The following is a 17931-nucleotide window of genomic DNA, read 5'->3' as shown; positions in this document are numbered from 1 at the left end:
TTCCATATAAGGAGGTGGAAATTATTTAAAAAAAAAAAAAAAGAGTTCACTCATGACGTGAAGCTCCGACTGCTTCCTCCTCGTGCAGGTACAGATTAACTAGGTTTGTCTGAAGAGGGCCTTTAGCGCGTGGGCTGTATGCGTCACACACCGTCCCCGTGGTCTGACAGCAGCTCCGCAGGGACGGCCTGTCGGACTGACAATTATAAGCTAAGGATAAACACAGCAGCTCTCAGTCGAGCGCGCGCTGCGCACTAAAATGAGCTGACAGGTGCGTGGAACGCCCACGCCATTCTCTCTTTGAAAGAGCCCCAGCCAGACCCATAAAACAAAGACAGGTGATGCGGAATGACATCCATAATAAAAGGGAAGTTCAGCATCAGATTAGAGCGGCTCAGACAATACAAAGAGCAGCATCAGTATGCTCGGTGCACCTTGTTTGGCTATAACTGTCTTGCTGATAAAAAAAATAAGCCATTTGGACTTCATAAATTCAGCAGTTGATTAAATGAAAAGATATTTGAAAGATGTTTTGCACTTTTGCTCCAAATATCAAGAATTTAGCCTTTTACTGTGTTTGCAAATAGTCACACACTCTGGAGAATTTTAGCCTATGCAGGCGAAGGCTGATGTGTAAATTAATATTGATCAACCCACAGTACCTTGTCAAAATAAAAGATTGTATCTTTTTTTTTTTCTGATGATTTTATTCTTACATGCAGGGGATCTCAGATTATCAAGGTCCCTGGCTGTCCTGGAAGGAGTTATGGATGATGAACCTAGCTGAATGGAGAGGCTGTGATGAAGTGTTAGGTAGGTCGAGATCACAAGCAGTCTATCTTTGCAAGGTTGAGTTATCGGTGGTGGTCCTTCATCCTGTCTTAAATTGGTTTTGTCAGGCACACTGGGATGCGAGCAGCTATACTGTCGGATCATCTGGCTGGAATGAGAGGTAGAATTGTGTGTCATCAGCATAGAAGTGACAGGAAATGCCTTGTTTCTGCATGACAGATCCTAGAGATGTCATGTTTATGGAGAAGAGAAGTGGTCCAAGCACTGAGCCATGAGGCACTCCCCTCCAAGACACACTGAAGGACCCTGAAAACTTGAACCACTGAAGTGCAGTTGATTTGTCATGAGGGTTGACGGGAGAATCTGGTGGTTAACCCTGTTAAAAGCAGCAGACTGATCAAGCAAGATGAGCACTGATGATTTGGAAGCTACTCTTGCCAGTCTCGGAGCTCCAATAACCGAGAGCAAAGCAGTCTCGGTTGAGTGGCCGCTTTTAAAGCCAGACTGGTTGTTTTCCAGGTCAGGAGGTTGTTCTGTGAGAAAGGTAGACTTGGTTGAACACGACTCGTCTTGGAAATGAATGGAAGAAGGGATAGAGGTAGGTAGTTTTCTAAAAGTGCTGGATTTAGAGTGGGTTTCGAAAGCAGTGGGGTTATTCGAGCCTCCTTAAATGCTGTGGGAAAGATACCAGATGAAGAAGAAATGGCTTGAAGGGGATGAGCGGGGATAGGATCAAGTGGACTGTTAGTAGGGTGATTGGAAAGTTTGGAGACTTCTGCCTCTGGGAGTGGAGAGAAGGAGTGGAGAATGTGTGTGATTGCTGTTATGAAGTGTTTGTCAGTTTGTGATGTAGAGAGTAGGCCGCTGATGTTTGTTGAATGAATATGCTTTGTCTAATCAATAAAATTGTGGCAACAGATTACAAACAATATTATTAATTAAATTGAACAAATTAGAATTGAGTAATAATTAATCAAATTATTCCTTAAAAGTTAACCATTTAAAATGAGTAAAGTTTACACCAAAAAATTAAACAAAAATATCTGAAAAACAGACAGATGTCAAAGATTAATTAAGAACTCTTTATTTTAAATTGCCAACATTAGAGACACCTGATGTTAACAAGCAGAATCACTGACGGAGAAAACCATCATTCAACACCAATCACCATAATGGTGACTTAAATGCACACTTTTTTTTTTACTCATTTTAAATGGTTAACTTTTAAGGAATTAATTTGATTAATTACTCATTTTTACAGTGAAGCATCTGGCAAAGTTGTCAGCTGTTAGAGTTGAGGAAGGAGGGAGAGTTATTTTTATCAATCAATTATTATCAATATTGATTGATAATAATATTTTTTTTATTGTTTTAGTTGTTGCATTTCCAGTCCCTCGAGCCCGATTAGCATGATAAATATGTTGAAAGCACATTTTCATGATGTTAAAAATAAAATTACATAAATTGTGCCACATTCACACATATTCACTTGTTTTTCAAGGGGCTGTTGAGACATACCTCCACAGACCTCCACTTGCTAAATGTGCATATGGAGCTTTGAGTGCATGCTTGCCTGATTGCAAAGTGATCTAATTTCCACACGGGACTCATTATTTGTTACCTTCTGCATAACAAAAAGCCTTAATACGTGTTGTTACTACATTCCAACAAGTTGTTTCCTTGTCCCTATTAATTTCATGCCATGAGGCAAGTTCCAAATTAAGCATCTTGCCTATTTGCTATTTCAGTGACTGCTTATTAAAAGGGGGCAAAGCAAAGGTCACTTAAAAACCAAAAGGGAGAGGTTGAGTACAGCTGAAAGCTGTTTGCCTGAGAGCCAGGGGCTGGGACGGTAAAGATTCATAAGTGCAGGCAGCGGCCCTGCAGCTGTAAATAACAATGGGCATGTATAAATACATTGGCTCTTGACATATGTATACTGTACGTACGAAAGTCCAACCCACGCTAATGGAGCGCCGCTGAAGAACTTAAAGGTTCTGGTCCTTGCTGACATTTCCATATGATATGCACTGGAAACAGAGACAGTGGAAATGGCTGGGTATGTGCTTAACATGCGCCCACAAAATAAAATAAAAAGACATGGCTGATCTGGGTAGATTCAAAAGTAAAGTTAAAGGAGTAGTTCACTTTTTTTTTTTTTTTTTTTTTTTTTTGATAATTTACTCACCCATATGTCATCCAAGATGTCCACGTCTTTCTTTCTTCAGTCGAAAAGAAATTAAGGTTTTTGATGAAAACATTCCAGGATTTTCTCCATATAATGCACTTCAATGGGAACCAAACGGTTCAAGGTCCAAATCAGAGTTTCAGTGCAGCTTCAAAGGGCTTTAAATGACACCAGACTATGAATAAGGGTCTTATCTAGCAAAACAATCGGTCATTTAAAAAATAAATAACAAAGTCTAAGTTTTATAAGCAAAAATGCTTGCCTTGCTCTGTTCTGTGATGAGCGCTCGTGATTCTCCTGTTCAAACTCTGTTCAAGTCTCATGACTCGAAGCATCCTAGACAAGACCCTTATTCGTCGTCTGGTGTCGTTTAAAGCCCTTTGAAGCTGCACAGAAACTCTCATTTGGACCTTGAACCGTTTGGTCCCCAATGAAGTCCATTATATGGAGAAAATCCTGGAATGTTTCATCAAAAACCTTAATTTCTTTTTAACTGAAGAAAGAAAGACGTGGACATCGTGGATGACATGGGGATGAGTAAATTATCAGCAAAAGTTTTTTTTAAAAGTGAACTACTCCTTTAAAGCAATGCAGATTGCCGTTCCATTCGTATCAGTGATAGTGTCATTGGTCATTGATGCGCAGACCTGGATTTGTGATTTTACTTGCTGTAACTTGATGTTTAAAAGCCTTAATGCCCTTTGGGAGATGTGCCACTCAGTTTAATGGGGAAAGAAATGGTACAGACAGTCAGAACAAGGGAATAAAGGTCAAGGGTGTGCAAAAAATGTGGATGTTGGATGGCTGTTAAGGAGGGTGGAAAAGTCATCCTTCACCATTTGGCTGTTTTTGCTGTAAATTGCTTTTTCCTACTGAGAATTAGAAATGCAGAGTTCCCATATAACCCTCCACTGAGGACATGGTGTTGGAGATCTGCCATTTTTGCGATGCTGATCATTTGTATTACAAAGCGATAATGTTTGTCCCACAATATGGTGGTGGTTTAAAGCCATCAAAGAGAGCTGATTACAGTTTTTCTGAACAAAAGGGAAGACAGAAGAAGCAATCAATTCTTGTCATTAAAGCTTTAATGGTGTTTGTTACCACAAACTGTTAGATCGATACAAATGAAGAGTCTTCATGGCATATACTGTATGACCAATAATGTGAAATTGCTTCCCTGCAAGGATTCACTTCAAGGCGAGATGAAATGAAAGCTTTGTGTTTGTTGAAAATAGGAGCATAATATTAAATATGGGAGTATGCTGTTGTTTGTTTTATTTTATTCTTTTATGGACTGAGCATTTTCCTGAAGCTCCATGTCAGGACATGGAAAGAAAATGGATGAATAAGAAATTGATGACAATGAAATATAATGTAGTCAAGGTGCAACATATAACAAAGTGAATGATTCTAGCAGCTGGGAACAGTGGCAGGACACTCCAGACGCTACAGTAAATAATGAACAATAAATATAAGGGGTGATAAAATAAACAGTCATGAATATAATGTTAAGAAAAATACTGCAGGGCACTCTGAGTACAGTTCAAAATGATAAATGCACAAGCTGTCAGACTGCTGGTTAAGGCAGGACTTACTGCATTATTTTTATGTACGTATTTTAAAAATAAAATGTATTTATTTGTAAACTTATTATCTTTCTTTAATTTATTATATTTATTATATTTTTTTTAAGAATAAAAAAATGTTGGACCCTTTTCACAGATTGTGATGATGAAATTAAATAATTTATTGAACAATTGAATAATTAAATAATTTATTGAACAATAATTTATGGAGCAAATGAAAAGACAAATATTACAAGTTCCGTTCACCATTATAGATGTTCACTCATCTATGACTTATAAAAAAAATATTTTTTTATTTATTATTTTAATTGTATTTATTCAAAGCAACCATTCCAAATTTAACATAAACTTAAATGGAATTATACAAATGCACATGCATTCTTTGAAGTCGTATTTATGAATTTTGAATTTTTAGATTTTGGGATTTTCATACTGACAAATATCCTGATCAAAAATAGTATTTGTGTGGATGCACTGCACAATATACACTCTTTAATCTACACCTCTCAAATTAATTGTACTGTACTCATGCAGTATATTAAGATATTGATATTGACTTTTAACACTTTATATCAGAAAGCACCTTGTTTATCCTAAACTGCCTAGAGGACAAATATATTACAGTTGAAAATGAGAAACTGTGCCAAAGAAATAGATCAGTTAATTGAACCCATCCATCTCTCTATAAGGCCAAGGAATGCGGACTAATTTACGTTAGCAATAAAAGCTGGGACTTTCACTTTTTCTTCTCCGACCCCACCGGTTTCCAAGATCTGCCACTGGAGGCAAATTGCCCTTGTAATTCAATGACATTACCTGAGCAGCTTGAGCAAGTGGGAGACTGGCAGACAAATGAAATCCATATGGAGAACTAGTAAACAATAGCCGTCACTTTACCGTCTAGATTAATAGACCCGATATCGTCCAGCTATGAGTAACACACTTCTAGCCAAAATAACCTTCAACTTGGTTACATTGCCTAAATAACTTGCGAGATGTATGATTTTCCATCATCTAGGCTAAGCAAAAACAACAGTGATTACAAGGTTTTATTTCTTTGATATGTTCATGTTCTAGAATCTAGATGGTCTATTCTTGGGCTATGATAAAATTTCCACTAAACAGCCTAAATTTTGACTTGTTTTAGCCTAGACATCAAGTCTATTTGGACAGCTAGACGTCTTTTAAACGCAAAATTGCTTGCTGGGAAGCTTCATATCACAGATATATTTACAACAAACTAATCTCAAAGTTCTTATCTCAAACGCTTCCCTATTTTTAGACCTGCCATTTAAGGCTCTCATTTGGTATTAAATTCAATGGTTCCTGTTGGCTTATTATTGGGTTATCAACTAAGGGACCATTTACACAACACTGTTTTAGGTGCTAATATGTACATTTTAGGTGTTAATATGTACATTTTAGGTGCTAGTATGTACATTTTAAGTGTTGATATGTACAATTTAGGTGTTAATATGTACATTTTAGGTGCTAATATGTACATTTTAAGTGTTGATATGTACATTTTAGGTGTTAATATGTACATTTTAAGTGTTGATATGTACATTTTAGGTGCTAATATGTACATTTTAGGTGTTAATATGTACATTTTATGTGCTAATATGTACATTTTAAATGTTGATATGTACATTTTAGGTGCTAATATGTACATTTTAAATGTTGATATGTACATTTTAGGTGCTAATATGTACATTTTAGGTGTTAATATGTACATTTTAGGTGCTAATATGTACATTTTAGGTGTTAATATGTACATGTTAGATGTTAATATATACATTTAGGTGTTAATATGTACATGTATGTGTTAATATGTACATTTTAGGTGTTAATATGTACGTTTTAGGTGTTAATATGTACATTTTAGGTGTTAATGTGTACATTTTAGGTGCTAATATGTACATTTTAGGTGCTAATATGTACATTTTAGGTAGGCCTACTAATATGCACATTTTAGGTGTTAATATGTACATAGGTGCTAATATGTACATTTTAGGTGCTATTATGTACTACTAAGGTACTAATATGCAGCCTTTGGGTACAAAGTGCAAGTTGTTCGTCGCCTCTCAGAAAACTACAAAAACACAAATTTGTGAAAACGATGATGTCATGCGCATGTCTATTACGCGTTCAATCTATAGGTGTGTAGAGTTACTTTACAAAGTGATATCGCAAACTACTGGCCTGGCGTGAATTATACAACATTTTTAGTCATTTTCACAGATCCATGTGAATGTTTAGACAACGTTGTCGTCTATACACAAAGGAACAACTTCATTTGTAGTACATCGTTGTCATATAGGAACCACTTAGTTTTATGGCTAAGTGGCAGATAAATTGATAAATAAATTGGGCTGAGTAGAGAAAATGGTGACTGGGGTAAATCCCTTTATCCACTTCATCAAGAACGACATGAAAATGCAGTCGTTCATTAGGCATTAACACATTAAAAAAAAAAAATCTGACTCTCTGGGATCTTGAATAGTGTCTGTGTCGGAGAAAGACCGAATCCATTCACGCTCTTCACCGGTACCTTGCTCTGAGTCACTCTTTCCAAAGCCTATTACATAACGTACTTAGCTGCTTTTTCTCAAAACAGAGATTAATACAGTCAGCCAGCACAGAGACAAAACTCCCTATAGTTCGACAACATAAACAAATTCCCATCATCACCAGTGCATTTTCTTGTGCACACAGCCCTTATTAGTTCCCTGTCAAACCGACTATTGTATTGTCCTTTATTCCTCAGGACATTTTTCAGCTTTGGCATGTGCTATAAGGTGCTGTAGTCGGCACTATAAATTGAAAATCAAACAGATAGACAAAGTCGTTAGCAGTGCTGATGCAGGCGGGAGGATAGGGAGAGTTAATTAGATCTTTCTTCCCTTGCCTACCAGGCTGGAATTCAGCTCATTGTTACTCTGACTTATGTCCATATCGGAGGCACGGCAGAATAATCGTGTTTACCTGGCCATCTTGTCGCTTATCCTCAATAACTGCATTAATTACGCCCATCAATCACTCACTGTCACTCCGGTACTCCCTCTCTGACCTGTGTGTGTTGCTAAGCTCGGAGAAAATACAGATGGATTGGGAACTGATTAGAGCGAGAATCATGTGGCCAACGATTCTGAGAGGGTATATCCAGCTGTCATCTCTTGACGTGCCGTAACATCGACACCATCGGCCAGAAACCCATTCGGCTTTTTATGTGTGAAATGCTGACTCAGATTTGTGGCAGGATTTCAGCATTCTGCTTTATGGGATCAGTTTTGAAATGCTGTAAAAGGTTTTGATTTAAAGGCTTTCTATGGTGTACTCCCGTAATGTGAACCGTACTAATGTGGTCAGAGCTGTAAATGTTTATAGAGGGGTAAAACATGATTGAGGGATGCATCTAAAACCCTTGAGGGCCTTATACACTTTAGAGTATTAACCTGGTTTCTTGATTAACTAGCAGGTTATGTGTTTTTTCTTTAACTTAACATGTTTCTCTGGTTGAGTTGATTGCATCATCAAATTCTAATCAACAATCACTGCAAATTTGAAATTGGAATTTTTTTTTTTTTTTTTGCATTTTGCATTTTGCATTTTGCATTTCTGATGGAGTTACAACAATGCTATTTATTGTCTATTTAGGATTTTAATGATCTTTGAGTAAGAAGCTATTTATGTTTATGCTGTCCAGGGATAATGATAGTTTGCTTTCAAAGGACTCTTAAACAGGATTATTATAGTTAACTGAAGCCATAAAAAGTATTAAAGTATTGAAAAACTTAGCCTATTTTATTTCAACGTTTTCATTTAGTTAAACTTAATTTACTAAATTAAACTGAAACAAAAATAGACATTTTATCAGACATTGCCAAATAAAACTAAATAAAATGAAACTAATCCAAATGAATAATCTATAAGAAAACATATATAAATGTACACAAAAAATGACTAAAATTAAAATAATATCAGAATAATATTAATACAAAAATGTCTCAATGATAAAAACCTTATTCACTGCAGCTAGATCATATTTTTTAGGAATGAAAGCGAGGCTATGGACAGGGGACATGGCCACATCTTTTTGTGTTTTGGGATTTTTCGGCTGACAAAACACTGCAAAAATATCTTTCCAAGAAATTTCAGTAGACATAAAAATAAAAAACAGACAGTACACTCTCAGAAAAAAGGTAAAAAAGCTGTCACTGGGGCTGTACCTGTTTAAAGTAAACTTTTGTCTATTTTAGGTGCTAATAATAGGCCTATGTACATTTTAGGTGCTAATTTGTTCATTTTAGGTCCTAATATGTACATTTCAGGTGCTAATTTGTACATTTTAGGTGCTAATTTGTAAATTTAGGTGCTAATATGTACATTTTAGGTGCTAATTTGTAAATTTAGGTGCTGATATGTACATTTTAGGTGTTAATATGTACATTTTAGGTGCTAATAAGTACATTTTAGGTGCATTTTAGGTACATTTTAAGCATCCTCACAGCCTCGCTTTCATACCTGTCATAGCGCTGCTCTGAATGCAGTGTAAAACACTGATCTTAAAATAAGCAATTGGTCATTTGCAAGTCCTGCGCGCGCCCGGCATGACTCGCGTGTTGTTGGTTACTAAGCAACTTACGCGCACCACATAAGCTGCGTCATTTCCTGTGTAGGGACTCGTTGAAGCGAGCCAGTTCAGTCGATCCCCTCCGACAGCTGAAGGCTAGACGGAGACACAGTCGAGTCCGTGCCGTTTTCCTTTTTTTTTTCTTTGGGCACTAACGCAACAAATAACTTTGCAACCTGTCTGTTTTATTTGTCTGTGGAATTCATCCAGCGCGCTTTCCAGTGGATTAAAGCGCGTTTCAACTTTCTGATTTGAGCGTGCCAAAGGAAAACAACTTTGCATTTTAGTTTGGGTGCCATATCCTCCAAATACAGGGACGAGTGGATTAGAACTGAACGCTGATCCGGTGCTCTACTTTAAAAACTAATCAACGGTGACGCATTCGTATGATTGTGGTCGTTGTAAAGCTTTGGATTTCTGGGCAAAGATCCTGAACTCCTTCATGAGGGATTCGCTGTTGACGACAGAGATATTGGAGAAGACGCACTGGCCACTTGACCCCCTTTTCACGAGCACAAGACGCACCGGAGCGCGTAGCTTTCTGCCACCGTTATTGGGAAGGTGCACTTTGCGCTCGAATATAGGGCTTTTTAAAATGTACTTTAAAGTTCTGTTTTTACCGTGAAATGTCAATTTCATATTTTTTTATAAATATGAAATGTGATGATGAGAATGAATTTTGATGACCATATTGTTAAATTCATAATCGTAGAGTGTATGTCATTATTTCGTTCAGTAGGGCTATTCATGTTAAAAAATAGACTTTCGTTAGTTATTTAGCCTAATCTGTTTGCCATTGTAAAATAATTGTTCCAATAATATCGGGTAGCCTACTGTTGAATGCCACAAGTTAATATAAGTAGAAAAAAAATATCTCTTTAGCAACTGTGATTAATAACAAAGCCAGATCACTACCTTCCAGGTACATGACATTAAATGAATGCAGCAAACACTAAACAACAGAATATGTCATATAAAACACTCCATTGTACATAATGTACATGTAATATGTACCCTAAATAAGTTCAGTCATACGTTGTAACTTTTTCAATATTTCAGACTAAAATGATGATTCTTTTTTTACATAGGCCTAAAATTTACATAGCAGCATTTAAGATTGAAAGTGCTTATTTCAATTCCAAACTTTTCGATAATTAGATTTATGTGTTTGTTTGTTTTTTTAGGTCCTGTGTGACTCGTTTGATATAATATTGAGTATGACCGTGAACATCAAGGCACCGCAGTGCCATGCGCCGCTCCGCAGGCTCCTGTAGACTCGGTTCCGGTGCTACTGCAATGCTCGCCGGACCCCTCCGCTTCCGCGTGCCTCTGTGATCCAGGCAAAGGGCGCGAGGATGAGCACAGACCTGGAGCGCCTGTCGCTCAACTCTTCCTCGGGCAACTCCGTGGCTTCCAGCGCGCGTTCTCTGTCCGCCAACGTGAAGAAGCTTCACAACGCTCTCAACCTGCTGCTCAGCGACCTCGAGAGAGAGCAGTTCATCCACTGCCTCAACGTGTACCACTCCAAGCGCAATGTGTACGATCTGGTCCAGACGCTTAAGGTTATACTGAACGTCCCGAGCAAGCGTCAGCTCCTGCCCATGCTGCGCCTGGTCATTCCGCGCTCGGATCAGCTTCTGTTCGATCAGTACACATCAGAGGGGCTCTACTTGAAATCTGATGTGCTTGCGCGCAATGGTGACCCGGACGGCTCCCAAGAGGCTGCTAATTCCAGTCCAACACACGGGGCTCATTTCTCGCCTGCTTGCGCGCCTCAAGCCGCTCTGCGCGGATCTCCTGACAGTATCAGCACCAGCAGCGATGGGACAGCGACTCTTATTCCTTTACTGGGCAGCAATTTCTTACCGGAGCCCCCTGGAGAGATCCGACAGGTGATCCTCAAGCGTCACAAGAGCAACGAGGGTTTGGGATTTAGCATCCGCGGAGGTTCCGAGCATGGAGTTGGGATCTATGTGTCGCTGGTGGAACCGGGTTCACTGGCAGAAAAGGAGGGTTTGAGAATAGGAGACCAGATAATGAAAGTTAACGACAAAGTGTTCGACCGGGTCACGCACGCAGAAGCAGTTAAGGTAAGGTATATTTATTTTATCAATATGTTGTGTAATGTTTAAGTAGATGTGATTAAATATAAAGTTGATTCAATGATGCTGTTGTGTGAGCTATTTAATATGGCCACAGATATTATAACTGTGCTGAGATCACCAGCTTTGCCAGTCATTAAACCTCAGGGAAGCAGACTGCAACTCCTCCTTGATTGATTATTAATGCAAGACAAGCAGCTGAAAGTGTCCCTTGAAGGACCAGAATGATAAATGCTATTATTGAGATGTGTTAGCCATGAAGGCCTGTACAAATGTTGATGTTATTGATCAGTGTGTATGGATTAGATGTAATTCAATAAGACGTGACTTGTTGATTTTGTATCAATAATACTTGCTGTCATACGCAGCTTTCAGTGTAGAAGCATTTCCTTTCAGGTAGTTGTCATTCAAAAGAAGAGCTGATTTTGCCTGAACCTCAACAAATAACTATAATAGAACTGTAATCATAATAATAGGAAGTAATCCTGCATGTTGAACCTGTTACGGAGATCTCATGTGCTGTCCATGGTGCTGATTCCAGCTAGATTGCATTCTGTTCAAAAGTTGTCTCCAATAAACATATTGTTTGTGGCAATCACTAGTTTTCACATGCCATAGACTCTGGTGCGGTGAAACCCTTTGGAGAACCTCTAAAGCAGTTCTCTGAGGAACCTATTAGTTTATTCAAGAAACTAAACATTTGCCATCATAACAAGCAAAAGGCTTTGATGCACTTGCATATTGAAGTTCCTCTAGTACACTTTGAGCCATCTTCAAAAAGTCTTAGTTTTTCCAAAGGCTTCCACCAGCGCGAAACCTCAAAAGATTTCATTATTACAATGATGAATGTAGATTATTTCCGCATCTACAAGTGGAGGTCCCGAGCGGACCATATTTCAAAGTTGGCATATGACTAGGAACTCCATTCCACTGATAATTTCCTGTTTGACTCTTCCATTTTCCCATGTTTGTGAATCTCTGCGCCAAGAGAAACTGAACATGAACAGTTTGCCTCGTCTCTGTGTCATTGTTTCCCTTCGCCTGGGGAAAACTGGCACAGTTGAACAGCAGGGTATAAATTCTTTCTACGCTGCCTGGAAGAGGGGGAAGGCTGCTTCCTCCCAGTTAATCATATTGATCTGCATGAGTAAATGGACGGGCCTCTCCCCAGGCTGAACATGACCTTCCGCTTGTCTTGATGTTCCTGTTCTCATGTAATGCAGACATAGCGAAGACACAAGCTGATAAGCAGCCAGAACGGAGAGCGGTTTGACTGGGTTTTTGCTGGGTGCAGATCAATTCCGCACAGTGTACTTTTGATCGGTGCCTCTCCCTGCATGCTAGCTGGCAGAGTTATTTTCTTGCAGACGGAAGAACATCTTTTTTTAGTTACAGTGAGGATTTCCTCAGACTCTGTTGACCTTTGTGATGTGTAAATGAACCCTGCCATTATACGTTCTTGGTTTACGTTGTTGAGGTAAACACTAAAATAATACTTTTCAGTACATGTTGCAATGCTAGTTGGTGAAACTCACGGAAAAAGTAACAGTGGCTCCATCTGAAACTGGATACTCTTTAAGTGGATACTTTTTTGGAGTGAGTTATTGCTTTGTGGCCATTAAAATGTATATATAGTTTGACATGTGTAGTGTTAATGCAATCCGGATGTACTACATTTGTCACTGTCACTGTGTTGGGTACATGAGTATAGTTCACCCAAAAAGAAAGTTTAGACAGATTTAATATGCAGTAGCATTAGAAATTGTAATAGAGCGTCAAACATGGTCAATGTTTATTAATTATTATTCATAAATTACAAATACATATAATGAACATTTAACGATTATGACAAGATTCATAATTGTTGATTATTCCCCACTGTAAAAAAATATTGATGGTTTAACTTAAAAAAGTAAGTAACCTGGTTGCCTTAAAATTTTAAGTTCATTTAAATGGAAAAAGTGAGTTAAAACAGTGAAGGAGAATGATTTAACCATCAGAAACTCCAAATTATATGTTATCTGAACTAAATCAATTATTTAAGTTGATTTGACAAAAGAAAAAATCTTGTGATTACTACACTGTAAAAAAATTGTTGGTTTAACTTAAAAAAGTAAGTAACCTGGGTTGCCTTAATTTTAAGTTGATACAATAAAATTTTGAGTTAATACAATGAAGGAGATTCATTTAATCATCAGAAACTAAAAATAAGAAGTTATCTCAACTAAATAAATTATTATAAAGTTGATTTGACAAAAGAAAATATGTTGTTATAACAAATCTTGAAAATATTTTTACAGTGTGCGATTAAAAATTAAGATTATCACAATTTACATTGAATGACCATTTTTTGAAGTGAATACATGCCGAAAAACCTGAAAAACCTATTCATTTTCTATAGCATTATGCCTCAAATATCAAATATATTTTTTTTTTATTTAAAGAAACCAAACCAAAGTAAAATAGGCATTCTATTATAATGTTATTAAAAAACACAGTATAATGTAAGTGGATTTTTATGTGTGTAAATGCTTCTTTGAACGTTTACATAGGCTGATTGTGGCATCTGTAATTGTTATCGTGATTACAAATTCGATTAATTGTGCAGCCCTATTATATAATAAAATAAGATTGTTAAGAAATAACGTATTTAATGGATGCATTCAGGGATATGTCCAATGTTAGATCCATTAGACTGACATCATTATTTCTCTTCCTGTATGTCCAGATGTCTGAGCTGTCTCCATCTCTCTCTCTCTTTCTGCGTCTACAGACTCAATGATGAGGATGGATTGTACATGCTCTAGGTGACCTGTCCGCACCTTCTCTATAGGCTATATTGAATGGGTGTGATGCCCTTTGGCATCTCATGATTGGTTGGTCTATCCGCATGGCCTTCAGTGTTTTTTCACTGTGCTGCTATGATAGCCCATATGATCAATGATCTTTCCTCGTCTCCTGCTTCAAGGGTGACCGCATATAAGAGCACCTGTAAGTTGACTTGATTGAATTTTAATGCTGGTGTGACTCTCATGCAAGCTGCCATGGCTCAAACTTAGAGGAGGTTGCCTCTTGCCTTTGACACCGAAAGATGATTAAGACAGTGTTTACCAGCTGATCTCAGTTAGAGCCAAGCGAGAAGATTCATAACCAGTGCCTCTAACCGTACCTGTCCATCTGTGCTTAACTGAACTGAGTGAGCGTGTTCAATTCACTCATGGGAGCTGAGCAGAAGGTTCGTTTGGGGCATTGTGGTATTGACAGCAGAGTGAGAGAGTGCATCAAAACGTTTAAAATGGTGAACTTTATGCAAATGAGAGGCAAAAATGAGGTGGTGTGAGTTGAGGTGACACTGTATACATTGCCATGTCAAAATTAAATGTAATTGTGCATACAATTGCACATTGATGACAATATGATGACTTAATTGTAAAACATGTTTGGAAAAAAAAGAAACAAAATCAAATGCTACAGTAAAAAGCTGTTTATTGTAAGTTACCTTGTATTGTGAATGGTTTAAGACACATGTAGTTTTACTGTAAAATGCTGTCAAATTTATGTTTTTGCAAGTAAAAACTATGATTTTCATTTACATTTATTCATTTAGCTGACACTTTTATCCAAAGCGACTTACAATTGCTATATATGTCAGAGGTCGCACGTCTCTGGAGCAACTAGGTGTTAAGTGTCTTGCTTAGGGACACATTGGTGTCTCACAGCGGATTTGAACCCGGGTCTCTCACACCCAAGGATTTTCATAGTTCGAGTAGCTGAATTAAAATTATTTTACTTAATAACATAAACTTTTCTTTCTATCTATCAATTACCATTTCAGTCGACTCTTGGTGATTATATGGCCATATCTAGCCATACGCAAGAGACTGTCCATGAATTTTCTTGCCAATTATTTTTATAGTTTGCTTGTCACTTCTTTCCCCAACCCTTCCCATTACATGACTTGGGACACACACACACACACAAACTGAGGAAAACCTGAGCACCCTTGAGGAAACCAACGCATTCTCATCCTAGGGCGTCATCTAACTGACACTTTTGACCATATGTTTAAATCCGACGCACATGGCAACCTTTAGCATCAGTTCGATGACGTTGGTAGGTTTAGGTCTGGGGTAGGGTTAGGGTTAGACTCAAGGGGCTAATCCATCGACCAGAAGTTGAAGCCTCGCGGGAGCTTGTAGCAGAACTTCACTTGCGTTAGCATTTCCATTGACTCCCATTCATTTTGGCGTCACTTTAACAACAAATAACTTCACATCTGAGGCGCTTGAAGACCCCATTTGTCCATTATTTATTGCTAAAGAAACACGACAATGTATAAAATTCTCCATTACCTTGTAGCTTATGGGCCTGTAGAAGCAGTTTTTTTGTAAAAGTAGGCTAACGATTGCGTCATAACCAAGCGACTCTATCGCACAGTAGAGAGATTACCGTATGGACAGGAGGAGAAGCTCGTGGGCAATCGGGGAAACGTGGAGGCAAAATGACAAAATAATTAATCAGAATACCTAGCAAAAGTTTCTCCTGCTCCTAGCTCATGGACAGCTCCTACTCACACTCTCCGCCTCTGCATGTTTTGGAAGGGAATGGTTCAGATTTCTCATGCCACAGCCACTAGAAGACAGACGGGTTGCTCACGTCACATCTACGTCGTCAAGCTCTGTTTGAATCAGTTTGAGTCTGCGCGTCAGGAACGGAAGTCCTAAAAAAAGTGCCAAAAATGGGCTTCACTTGTCTCAATGGAGTTCCAATGAGATGGCTCTGTCCAGTTCTTATACTGTCTATGGTTAGACCACTAGGAGGCGAGTCTCATATTGAAGCTAAAGGGTGCCATGTGCGTCGGATGTTGAGGCATGGTCAAAAGCGTCAGTTAGATGACGCCTTGGGATGAGGAAACCCATGCAGAGCTGTAAAATATACAAGCACCAATATGCCAACCATGAAACATTGTCACTGAATGTTTTTATGGTCAATTTTTGGTGATTTTTTTTATGGTGAACAGCTGACGTTATTTTTCTGTAAATGTTTGCTGTTGAATCTGTTAAAATGAACATGTTAGCATATATGAAGAAGATTTTATTATTTAGAAAATAAGTAATTTAATATAATATTGCTATTTGTGTGACCACTATTATTTATCTAGCGGTGTGGTGTCTGTGCTGGGAATGAAATGTGTTTACAGCAAGAAATTCTCTTCTGTGTCACATGGTAAAAAAAAAAAAAAAAACTTTGCCTAAGGGTGTGTGAAGGATGTATTGAGAACGGGGCAGAAATCTGGAGCCGCTCCTTGCAAGAAGCTTGCCCGGCTTTGTTTCTTTGGATAATAAAGTCTAAATCTGACTTTATTATTTTTACTCTTAAAATCCACGGCCTTGAGAAGCGATTTGTCACAAAGAGAAACCACAACAGTTTCTTAAGTAGAAAATGGATAAGAGATTCCCGCCCATTCTCCTAATGAAGAAAAAACAAGGTTGAGAGAATGGAGGAAGGGAGGGAGGGCCTTTCCTTCATCCTTCCATGATCGTATTCACTGCATTGTCTTCATTAAATGCGACGTAAGGCTGCGTATCAGCTTTATTTCATTTCTCAGCCCCTCTTTTAATTGTCTCGGACTGAGTAGGTGGCACAAATGTTTTGGCCCCTGTTCCAATAATCTCTTGTTCATTACATGGACTTAGAGCAGGTGACTGACTGTCCGTTGTGTTCTTCATCTTGATTTAGCTCCACCATAAAGCGGAGAATATACACTGCCTTTCTCTGACAGACCTCATCAATTTGAGGCAGGCCAGGATTGATGCTCAGTCATTACACTCTGTTGGGGACCTGTTGATATATGACTGACTGACCGTGGATCATTGGTCCACATTTCTGCGATTTTTAAGACCTCCCTCTCTCTTAGCATGTGATATCTTTGTGATATACTGATCCCAGCTCTGTCGCTGTTGTGTTTGTGAAAAGAAATCACATGCCTTGTAGGGTGTCATGGTTTTAAGGACCTGGGTATTTTATCAGTGTGTCAAATGGATTTGACCTTTTTAATGAAAGTTTGAAGCTGCAGAATTTCTGATATTTGCATTTAGTATGAGTATTCTGGCATATTGTAGCATGTGAAAGCACAGTGCAGTATAATTTTAGTTATTCACCTGCTAAAATACCTTTTGACATTTAATGGCTCCTAAGCCATTTATTCTTTTGAAATAACTACACATATAAAGCAATTTGTAGATGAATGAACCTCTCGCTCACATTCTCTTTCTCACTCACTCACTCACTCACTCACTCACTCACTCACTCACTCAATCACTCACTCACTCACTCACTCACTCACAAACAAGCACTGCTTATGGGAAGGGAAAGAGCAATGTGGCAGTCTCTCTTCCAGGATACACAAAACACTTGATGGTTTTTAAATTTGTTTGCTGCTTCTTTTTTTTTTTTTTTTTTTTGACTAACACAGTAAGAAACATCATCACAGCATAAAATCCTCCACAAACCACACAAAGAAATGAGTTTGAGTTTTAGTCAGGTTACACAATCCTTGTATAATGTAGATCGAAATAATTGGTTGTTCTGACTACAGGAATTTTAAAGATAAGACAATCTGGATAT

At 38.1% G+C, this 17931-nt stretch overlaps 1 protein-coding gene across 2 annotated transcripts in view; it reads left to right on the top strand.

Moving 5' to 3' along the window:
• The first annotated feature begins 9235 nt into the window (after window positions 1–9235).
• The window catches only part of whrna (whirlin a), a 96239-nt gene continuing 87543 nt past the window's right edge, over window positions 9236–17931 (top strand). For both annotated transcript variants that reach the window (XM_089123618.1, XM_089123617.1), the window contains exons 1-2: window positions 9236–9763; window positions 10387–11292. In XM_089123618.1, coding sequence (XP_088979744.1) covers window positions 10558–11292 — 735 coding nt within the window. In that variant the 5' untranslated portion in view covers window positions 9236–9763; window positions 10387–10557. The remainder of the gene's footprint in view (window positions 9764–10386; window positions 11293–17931) is intronic.

Source organism: Pimephales promelas, chromosome 19 (genome assembly GCF_988280905.1).
Source record: "Pimephales promelas chromosome 19, fPimPro1.hap1.1, whole genome shotgun sequence".
NCBI classification, from domain to species: Eukaryota; Metazoa; Chordata; class Actinopteri; order Cypriniformes; family Leuciscidae; genus Pimephales; species Pimephales promelas.
The sequence above is the reverse complement of the archived record's forward strand: the minus strand, read 5'-3'. Positions and strand labels throughout refer to the sequence as shown.